At 39.9% G+C, this 15,744-nt stretch overlaps 1 protein-coding gene across 5 annotated transcripts in view; it reads left to right on the forward strand.

Annotated features, from left to right (window-relative positions):
- rhbdf1b (rhomboid 5 homolog 1b (Drosophila)) overlaps window positions 1–15,744 on the forward strand; it is a 65,075-nt gene that overhangs the window by 40,896 nt on the left and 8,435 nt on the right. For 4 of the 5 annotated variants that reach the window (XM_041815180.1, XM_041815181.1, XM_041815182.1 and 1 more), the window contains 3 exons: window positions 8,115–8,343; window positions 10,347–10,553; window positions 11,515–11,637. In XM_041815180.1, coding sequence (XP_041671114.1) covers window positions 8,115–8,343; window positions 10,347–10,553; window positions 11,515–11,637 — 559 coding nt within the window. Of the gene's footprint in view, window positions 1–5,645; window positions 8,344–10,346; window positions 10,554–11,514; window positions 11,638–15,744 lie in introns of all 5 variants that reach the window. The other variant, XM_041815183.1, reaches the window with a different exon arrangement.

A 15,744-nucleotide genomic window follows, 5' to 3' on the forward strand; every position in this document is an offset into this window, starting at 1 on the left:
TTTAACTCAGTGGAGCTAACAAGAGGGGAGGATTCAGTTGTTACTGTGCAGAACTGCTGGTGTGAATCAACAAGTGGGAACTTTGGATAGGTTACAGGAAGAATTTGCTGTTGAGATTTCATAAAAACAAATAATGACTACAAAAACTGGTGCACCATATTTTTTATTGTTTATGGCCTTGATTCACTTAATGGAGCTATGATGGAGGTACCTTGTATAGATTTATCAAGTGGTTTCAAGCTTTGGAATATGCTTATTTTGATTCAATAATGAATAATTTTAGCTATCTTGTCTTTACTAAAAATATGAAGTTTGCAGCTTTGCTTAATTTTCCCTGATTAAGAACTGACAAATGGGAGAAGCTGCTAACCTGCCTTCATCTGTAACATAATGTGCTACCTGCTTCTTTCAAACTCAGCCTTCATTTATTAATAGCAAGCTATCTCCTTTAGTAAAGAAAGCAAGTACAGCTGTTTGAAATAATACATTACATACAATTAAGATCCATAATTTGTGCATAAATAATTTTTAACTAGAGCGCTGCACAGAACTCTTTTCTTAACCCCGCTCCCTCTCACTCCTGCTGGATTTCTGACCATTGCTGTCCGCTCCTACAGCATGTGTTAACTCTCGCCCACAACCACAACAGGTGTGTCTAATCCTGCCCACATCCTTTTTCACTTCATTTATTTGGATCTCCATTAGCTTTGGCTAGGACCATTGCTACTCTTCCTGGAGTCCACACCCAACACAATTGTCTTGTCAGTGCAGGACACAATTACATAAAACACACCACACAACAAAGCAACAAAAACAACAACTACAAACAACTCACCACAATTTACAAAACAAAAACAACATTCATATAGTAGGACCTAGTTCCACTTAACAGTGCCTCCAGCATGTGGCTTATAACATCAGATGATCAGTTGTATAGCAATATAAATTTACAATATATCAATATACATTTACAGTTATGTGTCAATATACATATGAATTTATAGATCTCATAAAGCTAATCAAACTTACCCTAATTAATTGTACTCAGCAGCCTTGGTTATACATCAGCCGACACCGAGAGCTGATTTGCTAATAAATTTTCTTTCAGTAGTTTTTTAAATCTGAATTTGTTATTTTCTTGAATGATTTGTCCTTGCAGATTATTCCATATCACCATGGCTCTATACATTACAGTACTTTTCATCTTATTTGTCTTTACTTTAGGTAGGGTAAGTCTACCTTCTGTAGCATGCCTAGTATTATATACGTGTTCATCAGAACTGAAAGACAGTCGTTTATATAAAACCGTTGGCTGTTTAGTCGCAGATATTTTCCTAATAAAAACAAGTAACGAGGAAATAAATCTGTTCTTTACCTTTAACTGTGCAAGACAGTTATGCATTTCGTTAACATTCATTTGATATGGACAACGCAGTAAACATCATGCTGCTTTATTCTGTGCAATTTGCAGTTTCTTAATGTGTGATGTGGCAGCGCACGACCAAACCTCTGAGCAGTAATCCAAATGTGATAAAACAAGACTGTTGATGACACTTCCCCTTACGTTTAAAGGTAAAAAACCTGAGCATCTCCTTATCATCGAAAGACTTCCATATGGGCCCGGTTAGAAAGTGACAGGACCAATCAGCGATGAGGGGCAGTACTTTCAGGCATGGTGGAGTCGTGACGTAAGCAAGCAGCAACAAGAGGCTGATGCAGTTATGGCGGAAGACATTAGCGTGGATGCTGTTAAAGGTACAGTGTGTAAAAATGGGACTATCAACATCTAACAGTCAACTCTGGAGTGTGATGATCATTTCTCTGGTGATAACTGTGGAAACCAGTGAAGTTTAAAAATCAATACATGCCTAACTGTTATTTGGTTCCTTCTATGGTGCCATAGAAACAGGCAAAATGCAAAAATCCAAGATGGCAGCTTCCTTGGAGGGGACCCTCCCTATGTATGAATAAAAGGCTTATTCTGAGTTAATTTAAAAAATAAATTTAAAAAATGTGTTATCAGATGTCAACACTAATTTAGATCAACCTACTTATAAATGTCATGTTTCATTTTAACCAAGCTTGTTTTGCTAAATGCTAATAGGCTAAATATTACACACTGCACCTTTAAAGCGCCAGTTTTATCAGAACTTGATGACTTTATTTTGTTAAAAGAAGAACAAAGAACAGCAGTAAAAAAAAAATTTTCAAAAACATCAAATGTCATGGACTGACATGTCTACAGTCGCCATGGCTCACGTTATGCAGTTCTATATAGAGTTTACTCCTTCGGTAGGGGCGCAGCCCGGTTGCGGCGACTTCACGGGTTTTGTTGCTCTGATTGGCCCGTAAAGATGTGACGGACAGAATGTTCTTCCAACCACCCTCCAGGTTTTTTTTCAAAGACTGTTCCCTTTCCCAAAAGCTGACTGTGAGAGGTTTTCCAGATGGATGTGTGAAACAAATCCATCTGGTGTGTCATGTTATCTAATGTCAATGTACAGCGTGATTTTCAGCCCATAATCACAGCCCCATGTATCTCTGCAGCCTGAGAACACCACTAATAGACGTGAAAACTTTCATAGCTCTTTAGCATGCACACAATCTGACAACAAGCTGAGGAGAGGCACACAGAATAACTCAGTGTGTAATAACATAATTGGATCGGCTGCACAGCTGATTGAATTAAAGCAAACAGAGCTTTTAAACTTAGGTTTCACCATGATGCTGTTCTTGTCCTTTTTATCCAAAAATCCAACATAATGGGGATAATTCCAAAGTGTTCTGCTGTCCTCTCTGTTATCTGGCTGGCTCCACAAGCTAGCGATGCGCATGTATTAGCACAGAATGTTTACCTTCCAGTGGCACGGCGCTATGTGACAATGTGCATACAGAAAGAAAGGACAAACAGTGCAGATGCTTGGAGAAGTTTCCTTTTCTCCTTTCTCTTTTTTTAAAGTCATGGAAGAAAAGGGAAATTTGGGATTTTTCTTTCAGTAACGGATTACTTTTATCAAAATGTAATTAATAATGGATTACTTGAATTGTAAAACTAATGGGTTACATTACTCGTTACAACAACAACAAAAAAAATCTGAGTACTCAAATGGATTACTTTGTAATGCGTCACCCCAAAACTGTTTATTTTTAAGTCATACAGAGGTGGAACTCTTTCCTGATGTCTTGAAAGTTTGTGCTTCATAAAAACTGCAGCACAATTCCTCCAGCTCTCACAGACAGTAGACTAATCTTTAATCTCATAATGCCATTCTGTTTCCAGCTTTGTATTTACATGCTTAATGTTGCTGAGGCCAATTTGCATGGAAAGGGGTGTTTTCCCCCTCAAATCACTGTATAATGGCTCAGCGTCGCTGCGTGATGGTGCATTGATGCACTGATTGGCCTACAACACAATTAAAGGAGCATTTCAGTTGTGTCTTTTGACTTATTACAAAGTTTTAGAGTGTGCACTCTTTTGTGGAGCTTTAACAAAACATCACATTGTTTGGCTACACAGAGACAGACACATAATCACGCAGTACCCCCAACTACAACCAACAAATAACAGCTAATAAATCTTGATTTCTCGCACCAATGTGTGACACATGTCCTGTGTTCTCTTGTCTAATATGAGCATGGGGAAGTGCTTTAAAAAGAGCTTACTTTGACCAGGGATTGTGGAGCAGGTGTATTATCACATTCAGGTGTACCACATATGTTTTCTTGACAGCAAAGATGCGCTGCCAATTCCAGTGGTTAGATAGCATTATTCACTTGCTTTATTGTCCTATAAAATAAAGAAACGTCTCTCTGCAGCTACAGTTTGGCCTGAGTAATATGGCCTAAATAACAACGTTATTTTTCTTGCCCTTCATGATGACAGTATCATATCACAGTATTACAACATTGAAATATGCACATTTATATGCATATTCAGATGCTACAAACCCATTCTTCCTCCAAAAATAAACCTGTAATGGCATACTGAATTCATGTCTGAGCATGAGATCACAGAAAAAAAATATTTTATACGTCTCTCAGTGTTCAGTTCTTTGTAATTACTCCTGTAGTTTTAGTTTCACGTCTGTAGTGCTTAGGTGAGTCAAGCTGATATTTACTTTACCATATATCCTATTGGGAGCGTTCACAATGAAAGCACCCAACAAATAATAATAGCTACAGACTTTTATTGTGAGGGAATTGAAAGAAGTAGCATATCATTAAACTTAACTTCTGCAGCAGTCCCAGCAGCTTTATACAGCTGCATGTCTGACTTCATCTAACACCACAGATCGCTTCATCGACTTGTTTTTGGAAGTAATGACCATCATGTCCTCTGAGCTAAAGAGGAAAAGGACCATCCAGATTGTTGCCAATGCTAGATTCAGCAAAGCCAGTATCTGTGATGATGCAGGGGTGTATTAGTTCCTGTGGTGTGGGTAACTTGCACATCAATGAAGACTGCATTAGAGGTACATTTCAGTTTTGGAGCAACATAGCTGGACAATGGCTTTTTTGGGATGCCCCTGCCTATATCAACAAAAAAATGCCAACCACATTCTGCATGACTTATGACAGCATGGCTTCACAGTCAAAGGGTGGAGATACTAGACTAGCCTGCATGAGGTCCAGGCCTGTCTTCCATTGAAAATGTATGGTTTATTATAAGGCATTATGAGGTTGGTTAGAGATGTTGTTAGAAGAAGGTGCTGAAGCACAGATAGCTTAGTGATTAGGCTGCGCCCCATGCATGCAGGTGGCCTGGGCTCACGTCACGCCTGCGGCTCCTTTCTTGCACATCTCTCTCTAACTCTCTCATCCTTGTTTTCAACTCCATCCACTGTCCTCCTTTCTAAATAAAGGCATAAACAGCCCCAAAATCACATCTTAAAAAAAAAAAAGAAAATGATATGGTAATGTAACACAGTGGCAAACAAGCTCTCTTTGTTTGACACTTACCCTTCAGCAGTAGTTTTTTTAAGATGTTAAAAAACTTTTTTCATGTGTCACCATGACAGAAGAACACCTCGAAACAAATTGGAATGGGCTAAAAGACTCTTTCTTTTCGGGGATTTTTAACCTTAGCATGATTTTGATTAACTGTTGAAGCATCACTGTGGATAAGTGATGGTTTATCATAAATATACCTGAAAGACAACAGCTTTTAAGTATCAGCCAAAGCCTACGGATAAACCTGTAATCAACATTTATAATTACGTATGTGATGTTCCCTGCATTTTCAGCGATTGTACTTTCATTCTGATTATTCCATACCCCTTGGCCTTTTCTCTGCTATGAAATAAAGTCTGTCCAAGCCTGTAATTGCAATACAATGGATTACTCCTCCATGTGCACCAGCCTTACCTTAAGGATACAAGCTAATTCATGTGGCATAACAGCTTTAATCTTCAATGGATGATGGATTTGTGCTGTCATAAATCAGTCATGTAATATTTTTATTTATTGTCTTGTCAGCTTGTCGGTTCATGTTTATACTCAGGTGCACGCATAAACAAAAGAGGACGGGATTTATAATGTGGCTGAGCATTTTCTTCCTGTTTTAGGGGGTGTTGGTGTAATCCAGACTGCTACCTTCACTGAATGAATTATAATTTTTATATTCTGATCTCCACTCCTCTGCCTAGGTTTTTCCAATTCCTCTATGTGTGGAGAACTACCAGGGTCGTGCAGCTCCCTCCCCGCCTCTGTGCAGCCATAAAAGGCGTCCCCAGCTGGCGTCCCTCTTGTTGATGAGGCTCCAGTGTTTATTACTGAGTACTCTGCTCTCCAAACAGTTTTCCCCCCAATGCGGCCTCCTCCTGAACACTCAGCCTGGCATGCAGACTGTTTGATGGAAAAATAGACTTTTATGCACACGTTAAATGCACGTTCAAATTGGAAATAAACATAAGCAATGATGTTAGTTGTAGAGTAGTTGTTCATCTTTTCTGCACTTAGAGCTGAGGTTGGATGTTGTGTAAGGATATATGAAGTATGTTTAGCCTGGATTATTGGAGGTCATGTAATCAAACATACACACAATGTTAGAAAAAGCTAGAGAAAATACTGCCAGATGAAATTTGAATTTATGAGGATTCTTAAGTCTTATAGGCTTGTTACACAAGGCTCTGTCCTATTATGAACTTGAAATAACGTTGTTTAATCCTAGAGCACTCTGTATACTACAGTGTACAGACACAAGTCCTTGTTTAATCTGTTTTTTTGTACTTAACCTTTATCCGGAATAAAGTTGTAGCTGTAACCTATTAGTGTTTTTCAACTTAATGTAATTCCTGTCTTTCACTTACCCTACATGCCCTTTGTTGCATCTTTCTCTCCTTTTTTACAGTTTTCAATGATATTTTATCATCTATGTTTTGGTGCATGTTGGATTTTGTTTATTCCACAGTAGCAAAAGGTTCAATATTTAAAGAGAGTGAAGCCAGATTTCTTTTGTCATGTCTGGGCCTCTTCATCAGTCCAGATAAGAAAGCAATCAACAGATAAACCAATCAAATCAACTACTAATCCTTGACAAGCAGCTGCACTCAATCAACTAATCAGTACATTGTTCTGCTAATCAGGAGGGAGGACCAGCACAAACATCCAAAATTACTCAGTTGATTTTAGAACTCTAAAGCAAATAGTGGACAAAAATAAAATCAAAATAGACAATGCCAGCAGCAATGGCATGGTTATTTTATCCTCTGCATTTGCTATGACCAAAAATATAACAAGATATTTTTGATGATTTTTTTTTTTTTTTACTTCAGTATGAAAATTGTAAGACAGACAGTACTTGTACTGTCTTGTTCCTATTTTGTTGGCACTTATAAGTTACATGCAGAGTTAGTGAGCATTACCTCTAAAAGTAATCTGTAACATTACACCATTATCTACTGAGAAAATTAGCATATGAGAGTACAGAAAAAAAAACAAAACCCTACTTGTTCCACATCACATGCAAAAACAGCAGCCTGCTGTACTTCTCTTGTAAGTGTTGACTTTACCATCATTCTGCAGACTAGTTCATTGCCCTTAATCTGTAACTGTTTAGCTGTATAACATTATTACCTATGGATAAACTTTAAAGCTCTTGAAAATGCTCAAAATCTTTCAAGGAATTGTGTAGAAGAATACAGCATTGTTCACAGGCTGTGTGTAATACGGTATTCCGCACTATAGTGGACGAAGCAATTTTGATGAAAACACTACAACACAAGCTTTGAACCTGAATTTCCCTGTGATGTTGTTCTTGTTCCTTTCTTCTAAAAAATCAACATTTCATGTGTACTGCAGTCCTATCTCTAAACACACTAGCTCAATCAGCTAGCTATGTAACCACAGACACAGCTGTGTTACCTCATACACTGGTTGTAGATAACAATATTTTTCAGCATTAGAGATGGCTTGGTTCTATGACCAACAGTCTGTCTCATGTTTGTTTCTATTTCACACTTATATGAATCTTTTGCACTAACATGCTAAAACTCTTAAGACAGTAATTGTGGTTATTTGCATGCTAGCTCGTTATCGGGTTGTAAGCACTGGCATTGGGAGTTTTTTTAGCATGCTAACATTAGCATTGCTGTAGACTCTTTTTAACTTGGAATCTCCTCCCTTCTTGTGCCCAAGGCAAAAAAGCTGGCAGAATTCAATTTATTTAATTTTTACCTGAATTACAAGTGTAGCTTGTGGAGTAGTCTAACATTTTGGAGTGAGGAAACATTTTTGTGCAATCTTGTCTTCAATCCTTTCGATAAACTATCAAGGAGTGACTGTCTGTTATTGTTATCGTACTGAATTTTTGAAACTAATTTCGACAAGAGACAGTGCCTTGAGTCCCCTGGCATCTTTGTCGCCCCTCCAAGAGAGGTCGGACCCCAAATCAGGAACCACTGCTTTAGTTTACGGTGGTTCTAAAAGTCCCTTGCCCTGTTGTGAAAGCTTTAGGGGAAATGTAAACTTTTCAGCCACTTTCAGTGAGAGTTACTGGAGTATCTGTTAATAGTCCTTTGGCAGGCAGTTCAGAAATTGTCATGTAATGCTTCTGAACAGTCATGTTTGATATTGAGGTTTTATTGGTTTACTAACCAGAGTCCCTCTTTCCTCAGGGGTACAGCCGACTGGTTTGGGGTGAGCAAAGACAACGACAGCACCCAGCGATGGAGGAGGAAGAGCCTGCAGCACTGCAGCCATCTGTACGGGGGTCTAAAGCCGCAGGTGATGAGGGAGATGGAGCTACACAGCCAAGACAACCTCTCCCTGGCCAGCACTGAGACCCCTCCTCCCCTTTACCTCCCATCCCACCACCCCAGTCACCACCACTATGGCATGCAGAGGGTAGGCCAGCACCTCGGGCACGTTTGAGGCATGGAGACGAAGATAGGATAGCTTTTCACTTCTCTGTTTTCTCACCTCTTCCTTATTTTCTCCCTCACTACTTCACTCCTTTTCTTCATTTCACTCTTGATTTTTGGAGCTTGCTTTCTTCTGTGCACCTAGGGTTCAATTGATGATTTTTAAAGACTATGAGGCAGACATAATGTTTTTTGAAATGATACTACATCAAAATAAGTAAAAATAAGTAAAATAAGTACTTAACTTATTACACTTTCTTTGAGTTTCATCAGTGACAGACTGGCCATCTTAAATGTGGGAAATGCTTAAAGGGTTGCCTAACTATGGTCTGTTTAGGACATTAACAGTGGATCATCATTTCATTTATTAAAAAAGTCCTAAAAATATGTGTAAATGCTGATAATACAGATATCTTGTTAATTTATATAGTTCAAAATGGTTATTGATGAAGCCAAAAAGGTTAGTGTATCTTTTAGTCACCAGATTATTGTTTCTTGAATATATACAGTACCTAGCAAAACCAAAATTGAAGCTGAATTTAAAAAAAAAAAAAATGGCAAAGAAGCCCATCTGAGGGAAACAAAGGGCAGAAAGGAGGATTGACACCACCCTGGTCATGCTCTGGATGTTCTTAACTTTTAACTAGAAAATACTCTGTATAAAAATAGTCCCCACTTTTAGGGTGGAGCAAGGGGTGGATGTGGAGAGTTAGCACAGCCTAGGATACAGTCAAGCTGGCTAGTAGGGTTCCCACGAGCCTCGACATGTTGGGCTTGACTCTGGCCAACCCCCATCCCAGGGTTGTGGCACGTTAGGCCAAATGAAGAAGTGCCCTACCTATGCACAGGAGCGTATATTCACCCGTAATGAAAAACAGTAATATAATTTTTATGCTGAAATACAATAATCAAAGTTGAGATGCAGGGTTTTTTTTATAGTTAAAATCAGATGGGAAAAAACATAAAATTGTGTCATTTGCTGTTTCAAAAATTAAAACAGTTTTAGGACAGAGAGGGGAAAAGGCTTGTTTTTTCATACTAAACCAGAGGTTTTCATCATTAAATGAGTTGCCATGTGTTTCATTTCAAAGTAAAAGCCTTGTAATAGAGTTGACACAATAAAAGCCAAAAAGGCTTGAACCATAAATGTAACTTTTCACTTAACGTAGGCTACATTATTTTTGTTAAATCTAAATATTTAACCCAAAACTAATGTTAAACTAGTGGTTCTCAACTAGTCTAGTCTCTGGACCCACCAGTTTCTTCAAGCACAAATTGTTACCCAAAATAAAAAAAAAGACATGTTTATTCTATGAATAATGTTGCAGTTTGGATCTGGGATGGCATAAAAACATATGTTTGAATAAAAGGACAGGAGAGAACTGACATGTTTTACAACCCATTTCCCCATTAAAACAGCTAATTTTTTTTTTTTTGCCTATTTCCAGATATCTTGAGAAATTCCCTCCTTATCATGGGAAAAGCAGCTTTGTTGTTGCAAGAAAAGGAGGTAAAGAGTTGAAATATGAAGAAAACATGTAAATTTGCCCATTCTATGATAAAATAGTAAAATAGATTGTATGGATAAATGTCTACTAAGGAGTGAAGTACTTCATAAATCTTTTACCACCATTATTTTTCCAGATGCACACACGCAATCCACTTTTGGGTTCCAACCCACCAGTTGAGAACCACTGCCCTATAGGTGTGTGTAGTTCATATACAGCCCATTAATTGCTAGTGGAAAACTATTACATAAGATAATTATTACATATGTTAATCTAAATTCTCTATTACTCACATATTATGAAAATTCATAAACTCTCTGTTACATCAGTTTAACCCTAGCTTTGATGTGTTCTGTTCGTCCCTGTGCTTCTGCTGTTACTGTTGTACCCAGCTCCACAGTCGAGTATGAAAGAACCTCTCCTGAACCGAATCATAAGAACTGTGTGTGGTTGTTTTTGTTTGTGCGTGTGCGTGCAGATCGTAGACCCCCTGGCCCGGGGTCGTGCTTTCCGCACAGCGGAAGAGACGGACGGCCTCAGTGTCCCGCAAACTCCCATCACGCCCGGCACCGCCTCGCTTTGCTCCTTTTCCAGCTCCCGCTCCGGCCTCAACAGGTTGCCCCGAAGACGCAAACGGGAGTCAGTTGCAGTCATGAGTCTAAAGGCTGCAGCGGCGCTAATGAAGGTGTTTGTTTTTTACTTTTTGCAGTCATCAAATACTGTGAGCTTTGCAAAATCTGTGCTTTGAATTCATCTTTTAAACTTCCCTTGCCCCTGCTAAGCCCCCAGTTAGCTGCTGTTTTTCTCAAAATTGCAACTACTTATCTGTTCCACATTATGTGAATGCAGCTGTTAAAACTAATGCTATTGAATGGTGGCAGGATAAAGCCATTATCCAGTATGGGAAAACAGCATCTGCCAGTCTATCAAGGTCTGTTATCAGAAAAGAGGACTGATCACAGGATTAATACATGCTTAACATTTCTATTGTGTTTATAATAAATATTTAAAAGGCCAGTAGCAAAGTAAGCCTGTAATTTACACATTGAAAACATTTTCCAAGCACATGCAGACATCCGTAATCTCTGTAATGGCATGTCTTTATGGAGGGATTCCTAGAAATCTGCATCTGTATTCTGATGTTTCTGTCTCCTACATAGAGTATGTAAGTTTAATCTGTGGTTCTATGTTTGTGTCTGTGCATTAATATCTGTGTAGCTATGTTATGTAAACCATGAGATCAGCTGGTGTAATGCAGATTAGACCAAGATGAAAAACCTGACAGTACATGTCTCTATGTGGACCATTTGCTGCTTTTACATATATGAAGAGATGAACTGATGTTCACTGAGAGTATCTGTCATCATATGTTTGCTGGGGGTTACTGAGGACGTTTAACTAGCAGATGGTACTTTATAACACACAAGTGCTCCGCTATCTGTCTGATAGGATATTCTGGACAGGCAGAGCTAATCCACTGAGCTCTGTGCTGCTATGCATAAGTTATTAAGAAAGTAAAGCACAATTAGGGATTCCCTGGGATAAACTTTCTGGCCTGGGAAACATGCCATCATGGCAGCTTTAGAAGCATACTGTGTTTGGCAATATCATTATTGATTGTTGTTTTCTTGCTGCTGTTTTGCTAGGGCCGGACTTTAGGCGACAGCACGACTGGACAATGTCGCAAACGGAGTTTCATGCCTCCTAGTTTCTTTGAAGATGAAACTGTGGACTTCCCTGATGATCTGGACACTTCCTTCTTCACCAGAGTGAGCATTACACACAATCCTACACACTGCCAAGAAACTTTGTCATCATTTGTTTGGGCAAAACAAAAGTTCAGATAAGATCTTTAGGTTTACTTGTCACTTTGGATGAGAAATTTGTGACCAAATAAATGAAAATTTAGCAAGGGGAGTATAGGGATTCTCAGGAGTCAAGATATGACTTTAAAAAGATGCCACAGAAACACAATGCAACATGGTCCTACACTGTGATTACTTATTTTTGTTTTAATATCAGTGAGTAAATAGATGGCAGTAGTAGCGAGCAGAAGAGAGTGTGAAGCTGCTTAACAGAGCCCTAACTGCAGTGGTCTGCACCAAATCAGCTTGATGACACTGATTCCTGACAGCCTGTGAGTGATGCAATGTGCTGCAACCAGTGTAACACCACTTCACCTCTCTGACCACTACTTCATTCAGTTCTCACTTGGCTTACCTGAACTTCAACAATCTACTACTCAACTAAGATCATACCGCAGAAACCTTCAGTCACTTGACCCAACACAGCTGTCTGACGAGGTCTCAGCTGCACTAGCCTCATGTAACGAGTCCTTCACACTCACTGTTAACGAGGCCACAGACACATTCTGCTCCTCACTGACCTCCTCTCTGGACAAACTCTGCCCTCTGGTGTCTAAGCCTATTCGTAATACTCCACCTTGTCCCTGGCTCACTGAGGTCATCAGAACCCAAAGGGCAGGGCTCAGAGCGGCAGAGAGAAAATGGCGTAAATCCAAACAAACCACTGACTTGAGTGCTTATCAGCAAAAACTGTCCTGTTTTACCTCTGCTCTAAAATCTGCTAAGAAGGCGTTCTATCAATCAAAGATCTGTGCTGCCACTGATGCACGCAAACTCTTCTCTGCTTTTAACTCGCTCCTCTCTCCTTCAAACCCACAACCCTCTAGTATGTTGACTCCAGACATGTTTGCCTCCTACTTCACTGACAAGGTTTCTACCATCAGCAACCAATTCTCTGAGCCTGTCCAACTCAGTTTTCTGCCACCAGCTAGTGATGCATCACTTAGCTCATTCTCTCCACTAAGTGAGAGCGAGGTCACCAGGCTTCTGCTTGACTCTAAGCCCACAACCTGTCCCCTCGATCCGATACCATCACATCTCTTGCAGGCGATTGAGCCCACTATCAGCCCTGCTGTGAGTTGTATCATTAACTCCTCTCTGTCCACAGGTGTTTTCCCAGCTGCTTTCAAGCAAGCGCGGGTTACACCACTGCTCAAAAAACCCACTCTCAACCCAGCCCTGGTTGAAAATTACAGGCCGGTCTCACTTCTCCCATTCCTATCAAAAATACTGGAGCGCACAGTCTTCAACCAGCTCTCAGAACACTTGCAGAACAATGATCTACTTGATCAGAATCAGTCTGGCTTTAGGCGGGGCCACTCTACTGAAACTGCACTTTTGTCGGTAACGGAATCACTTCGCTTGGCCAGAGCAGCTGGTCAGTCCTCAGTTCTCTTACTGCTGGATCTGTCTGCTGCCTTTGACACAGTAAACCACCAAATCCTCCTCTCCACACTCTCTTCACTTGGTATCTCAGGATCTGCCCTACAGTGGTTTAAGTCCTACCTCACAGGGAGATCTTTTAGAGTATCATGGAAGGGAGGAGTGTCTAAACTGCATGGCTTATCAACAGGGGTGCCTCAAGGGTCTGTGCTTGGTCCCCTACTTTTCTCAATATACACCACCTCACTTGGTGCAATCATCCGCTCCCATGGCTTTTCTTATCACTGCTATGCAGACGACACACAGCTATTCCTGTCCTTTCCACCAGATGACACAACTGTCTCAGCTCGGATCTCATCCTGCCTTGCTGATATTTCTAAATGGATGAGGGAACGTCACCTTCAGCTCAACCTGCCCAAAACGGAGCTCATTATCATCCCAGCCAGTCCCACTATGGAACCGCAGATCAGTATCCAGCTTGGATCAAATAATCTCTTGCCCACTAAGTCAGCCCGGAATCTGGGTGTCATGATTGATGACCAGCTAACCTTCAAGCTCCATGTGGCCTCGATTGCTCGGTCCTGCCGATTCGCCCTCTACAACATCAAGAGGATCAGACCCTACTTGACAGAGCATGCTACACAACTCCTAGTACAGGCTCTTATAATATCACGTATTGACTACTGTAACTCATTACTGGCAGGCCTACCTGCATGCACAGTTATACCTCTGCAGTTGATCCAGAACGCAGCAGCACGTCTGGTCTTCAACCAACCCAAGAGAGCTCATGTCACGCCTCTTTTAATCGCTCTACACTGGCTTCCAGTTGCAGCTCGCATTAAATTCAAAACTCTAATCATTGCTTACAAAGCAGTAACTAAAACTGCTCCTGTTTACCTGGAGTCCCTCATCCAGGTCTACACCCCTTCTCGCCCACTACGCTCAGCCAGCGAAAGGCGCCTGGTACTTCCAGCACATCATGCTCCTAAGTCACTAGCTCGACTCTTCTCCTCTGTTGTCCCTAAATGGTGGAATGAATTACCCAACTCCATTCGATCTACAGACTCCCTGTCTACTTTCAAGAGAAGGCTAAAGACCCAGCTCTTCAGAGAACACTTTGCACTTAGCTAGGCAATTCTCTACTGTTGTCCCCAGTAGTAGATTGAGTCTCAGCCAGACTATTCTCCACTGCTGTCCCCAGTGGTTGAATGAGTTTCCCAACTATAGTTAGCTCGCACTGTCCTGCTCTACTTCTGGGATTTCTTTGCCCAGCTCTTTGGGAATGATCCAGCACTTGGTACTTGGTAAATAGTTGTTGTGAAGCCTAATGAATGGCAATTAGTGATCCCACATTTTCCTTGATTCATTGTTGCTGTCTAAAAACAAACAAACAAAAAAAAAAAAAACATAAAAACAAAACAAAAAAAAAAAAAAAAAAAAGTATATTTTAGGTACTCTGCCTTAAACTCTACACGGCAGCACTTGCGTCCAATTGAACCTGAAGCACTTGATGGCACTTACTGATGTTGTTTCTTCTTGTCTAGATCATTGCTTGTGTTGTTCTTGCTCTCAAATGTACGTCGCTTTGGAGAAAAGCGTCTGCTAAATGACATTGTAACATTGTAACATTGTAACCCTGTTCTTATTTTCCTCTCTGTCGCAAGAGTTTACTTGGATAAGGAATAAGGAAAGAGGGAGATGACATGGTACCAGGAGTGTCAGACAGGAAGATTTTTTTCAATGCTCTTTCACTTTACTCAATCAACAGAGCTTGTTACCTTTTTTCACAAAGTGGATATAGTTGTGCATTAATAATATCTGTCTCTGATATATTATGCTCTAACTTACGTAAACAGGGAGACAAACTATGCAGCTCATAGCTTCCAAAGGCTCGTCAGTACAAAGCACACACTCCACACTCCCTTAAATTCCGTGGGCATAGAATTAAATATTTGATGGATGCAGTGTTGACAGCCAGTGTGTGATGCTGCACAACGTGACACCATATCTGACACTAGCATGCTGCTACAAAACAGTGTTATTGAGTGGTGTTGTACCCATTCATAATACTGGAGGAATTTTCCTGAATATTCCCTGGTATGTCCACATTGTCTCACATCAGCTTCCTAATAGAAATTTTATGTGGGAACTGCCAAGAAAAAGACGGGGTGGAGAATTCAACCATTTGAGTAAAACTTCTAAATTTGTGGGGGAAATGTTCATTTAAAAATATATATTTACATTTTTTACTTTTGATTTGAATTGTGTCGTTGATAAAACCCTAAGACAATAGGTCAGCACATCGTATACAACAATAGATCTTTGTATAAAGGATTTATTAAGTGTTTTATTAAGATTTTAGATATAACGTGCCAATTTTTTAGTATTTAAAAGTTGTGCTTTTAAAAAATACAAACCTGCCAGAATTTCAACTGACGGATTTAAGTTTAAACTTGACTGTTTGGCAGAGGTAGTAATCTTTATTTGCATAAAGTCCTGAGACCAAAGCTTCTGTTGGAATGCATTTTTTGGTTGATACCACTTATTAAGGATAAGTGGAACCTGATTCTTTTCATTTTATTTATTTACATCCTCAGAAAACAGGTTGAGGGAGAAACCCCATATTTA

The sequence above is a fragment of the Cheilinus undulatus genome, linkage group 20, assembly GCF_018320785.1.
Source record: "Cheilinus undulatus linkage group 20, ASM1832078v1, whole genome shotgun sequence".
Lineage (NCBI taxonomy): Eukaryota > Metazoa > Chordata > Actinopteri > Labriformes > Labridae > Cheilinus > Cheilinus undulatus.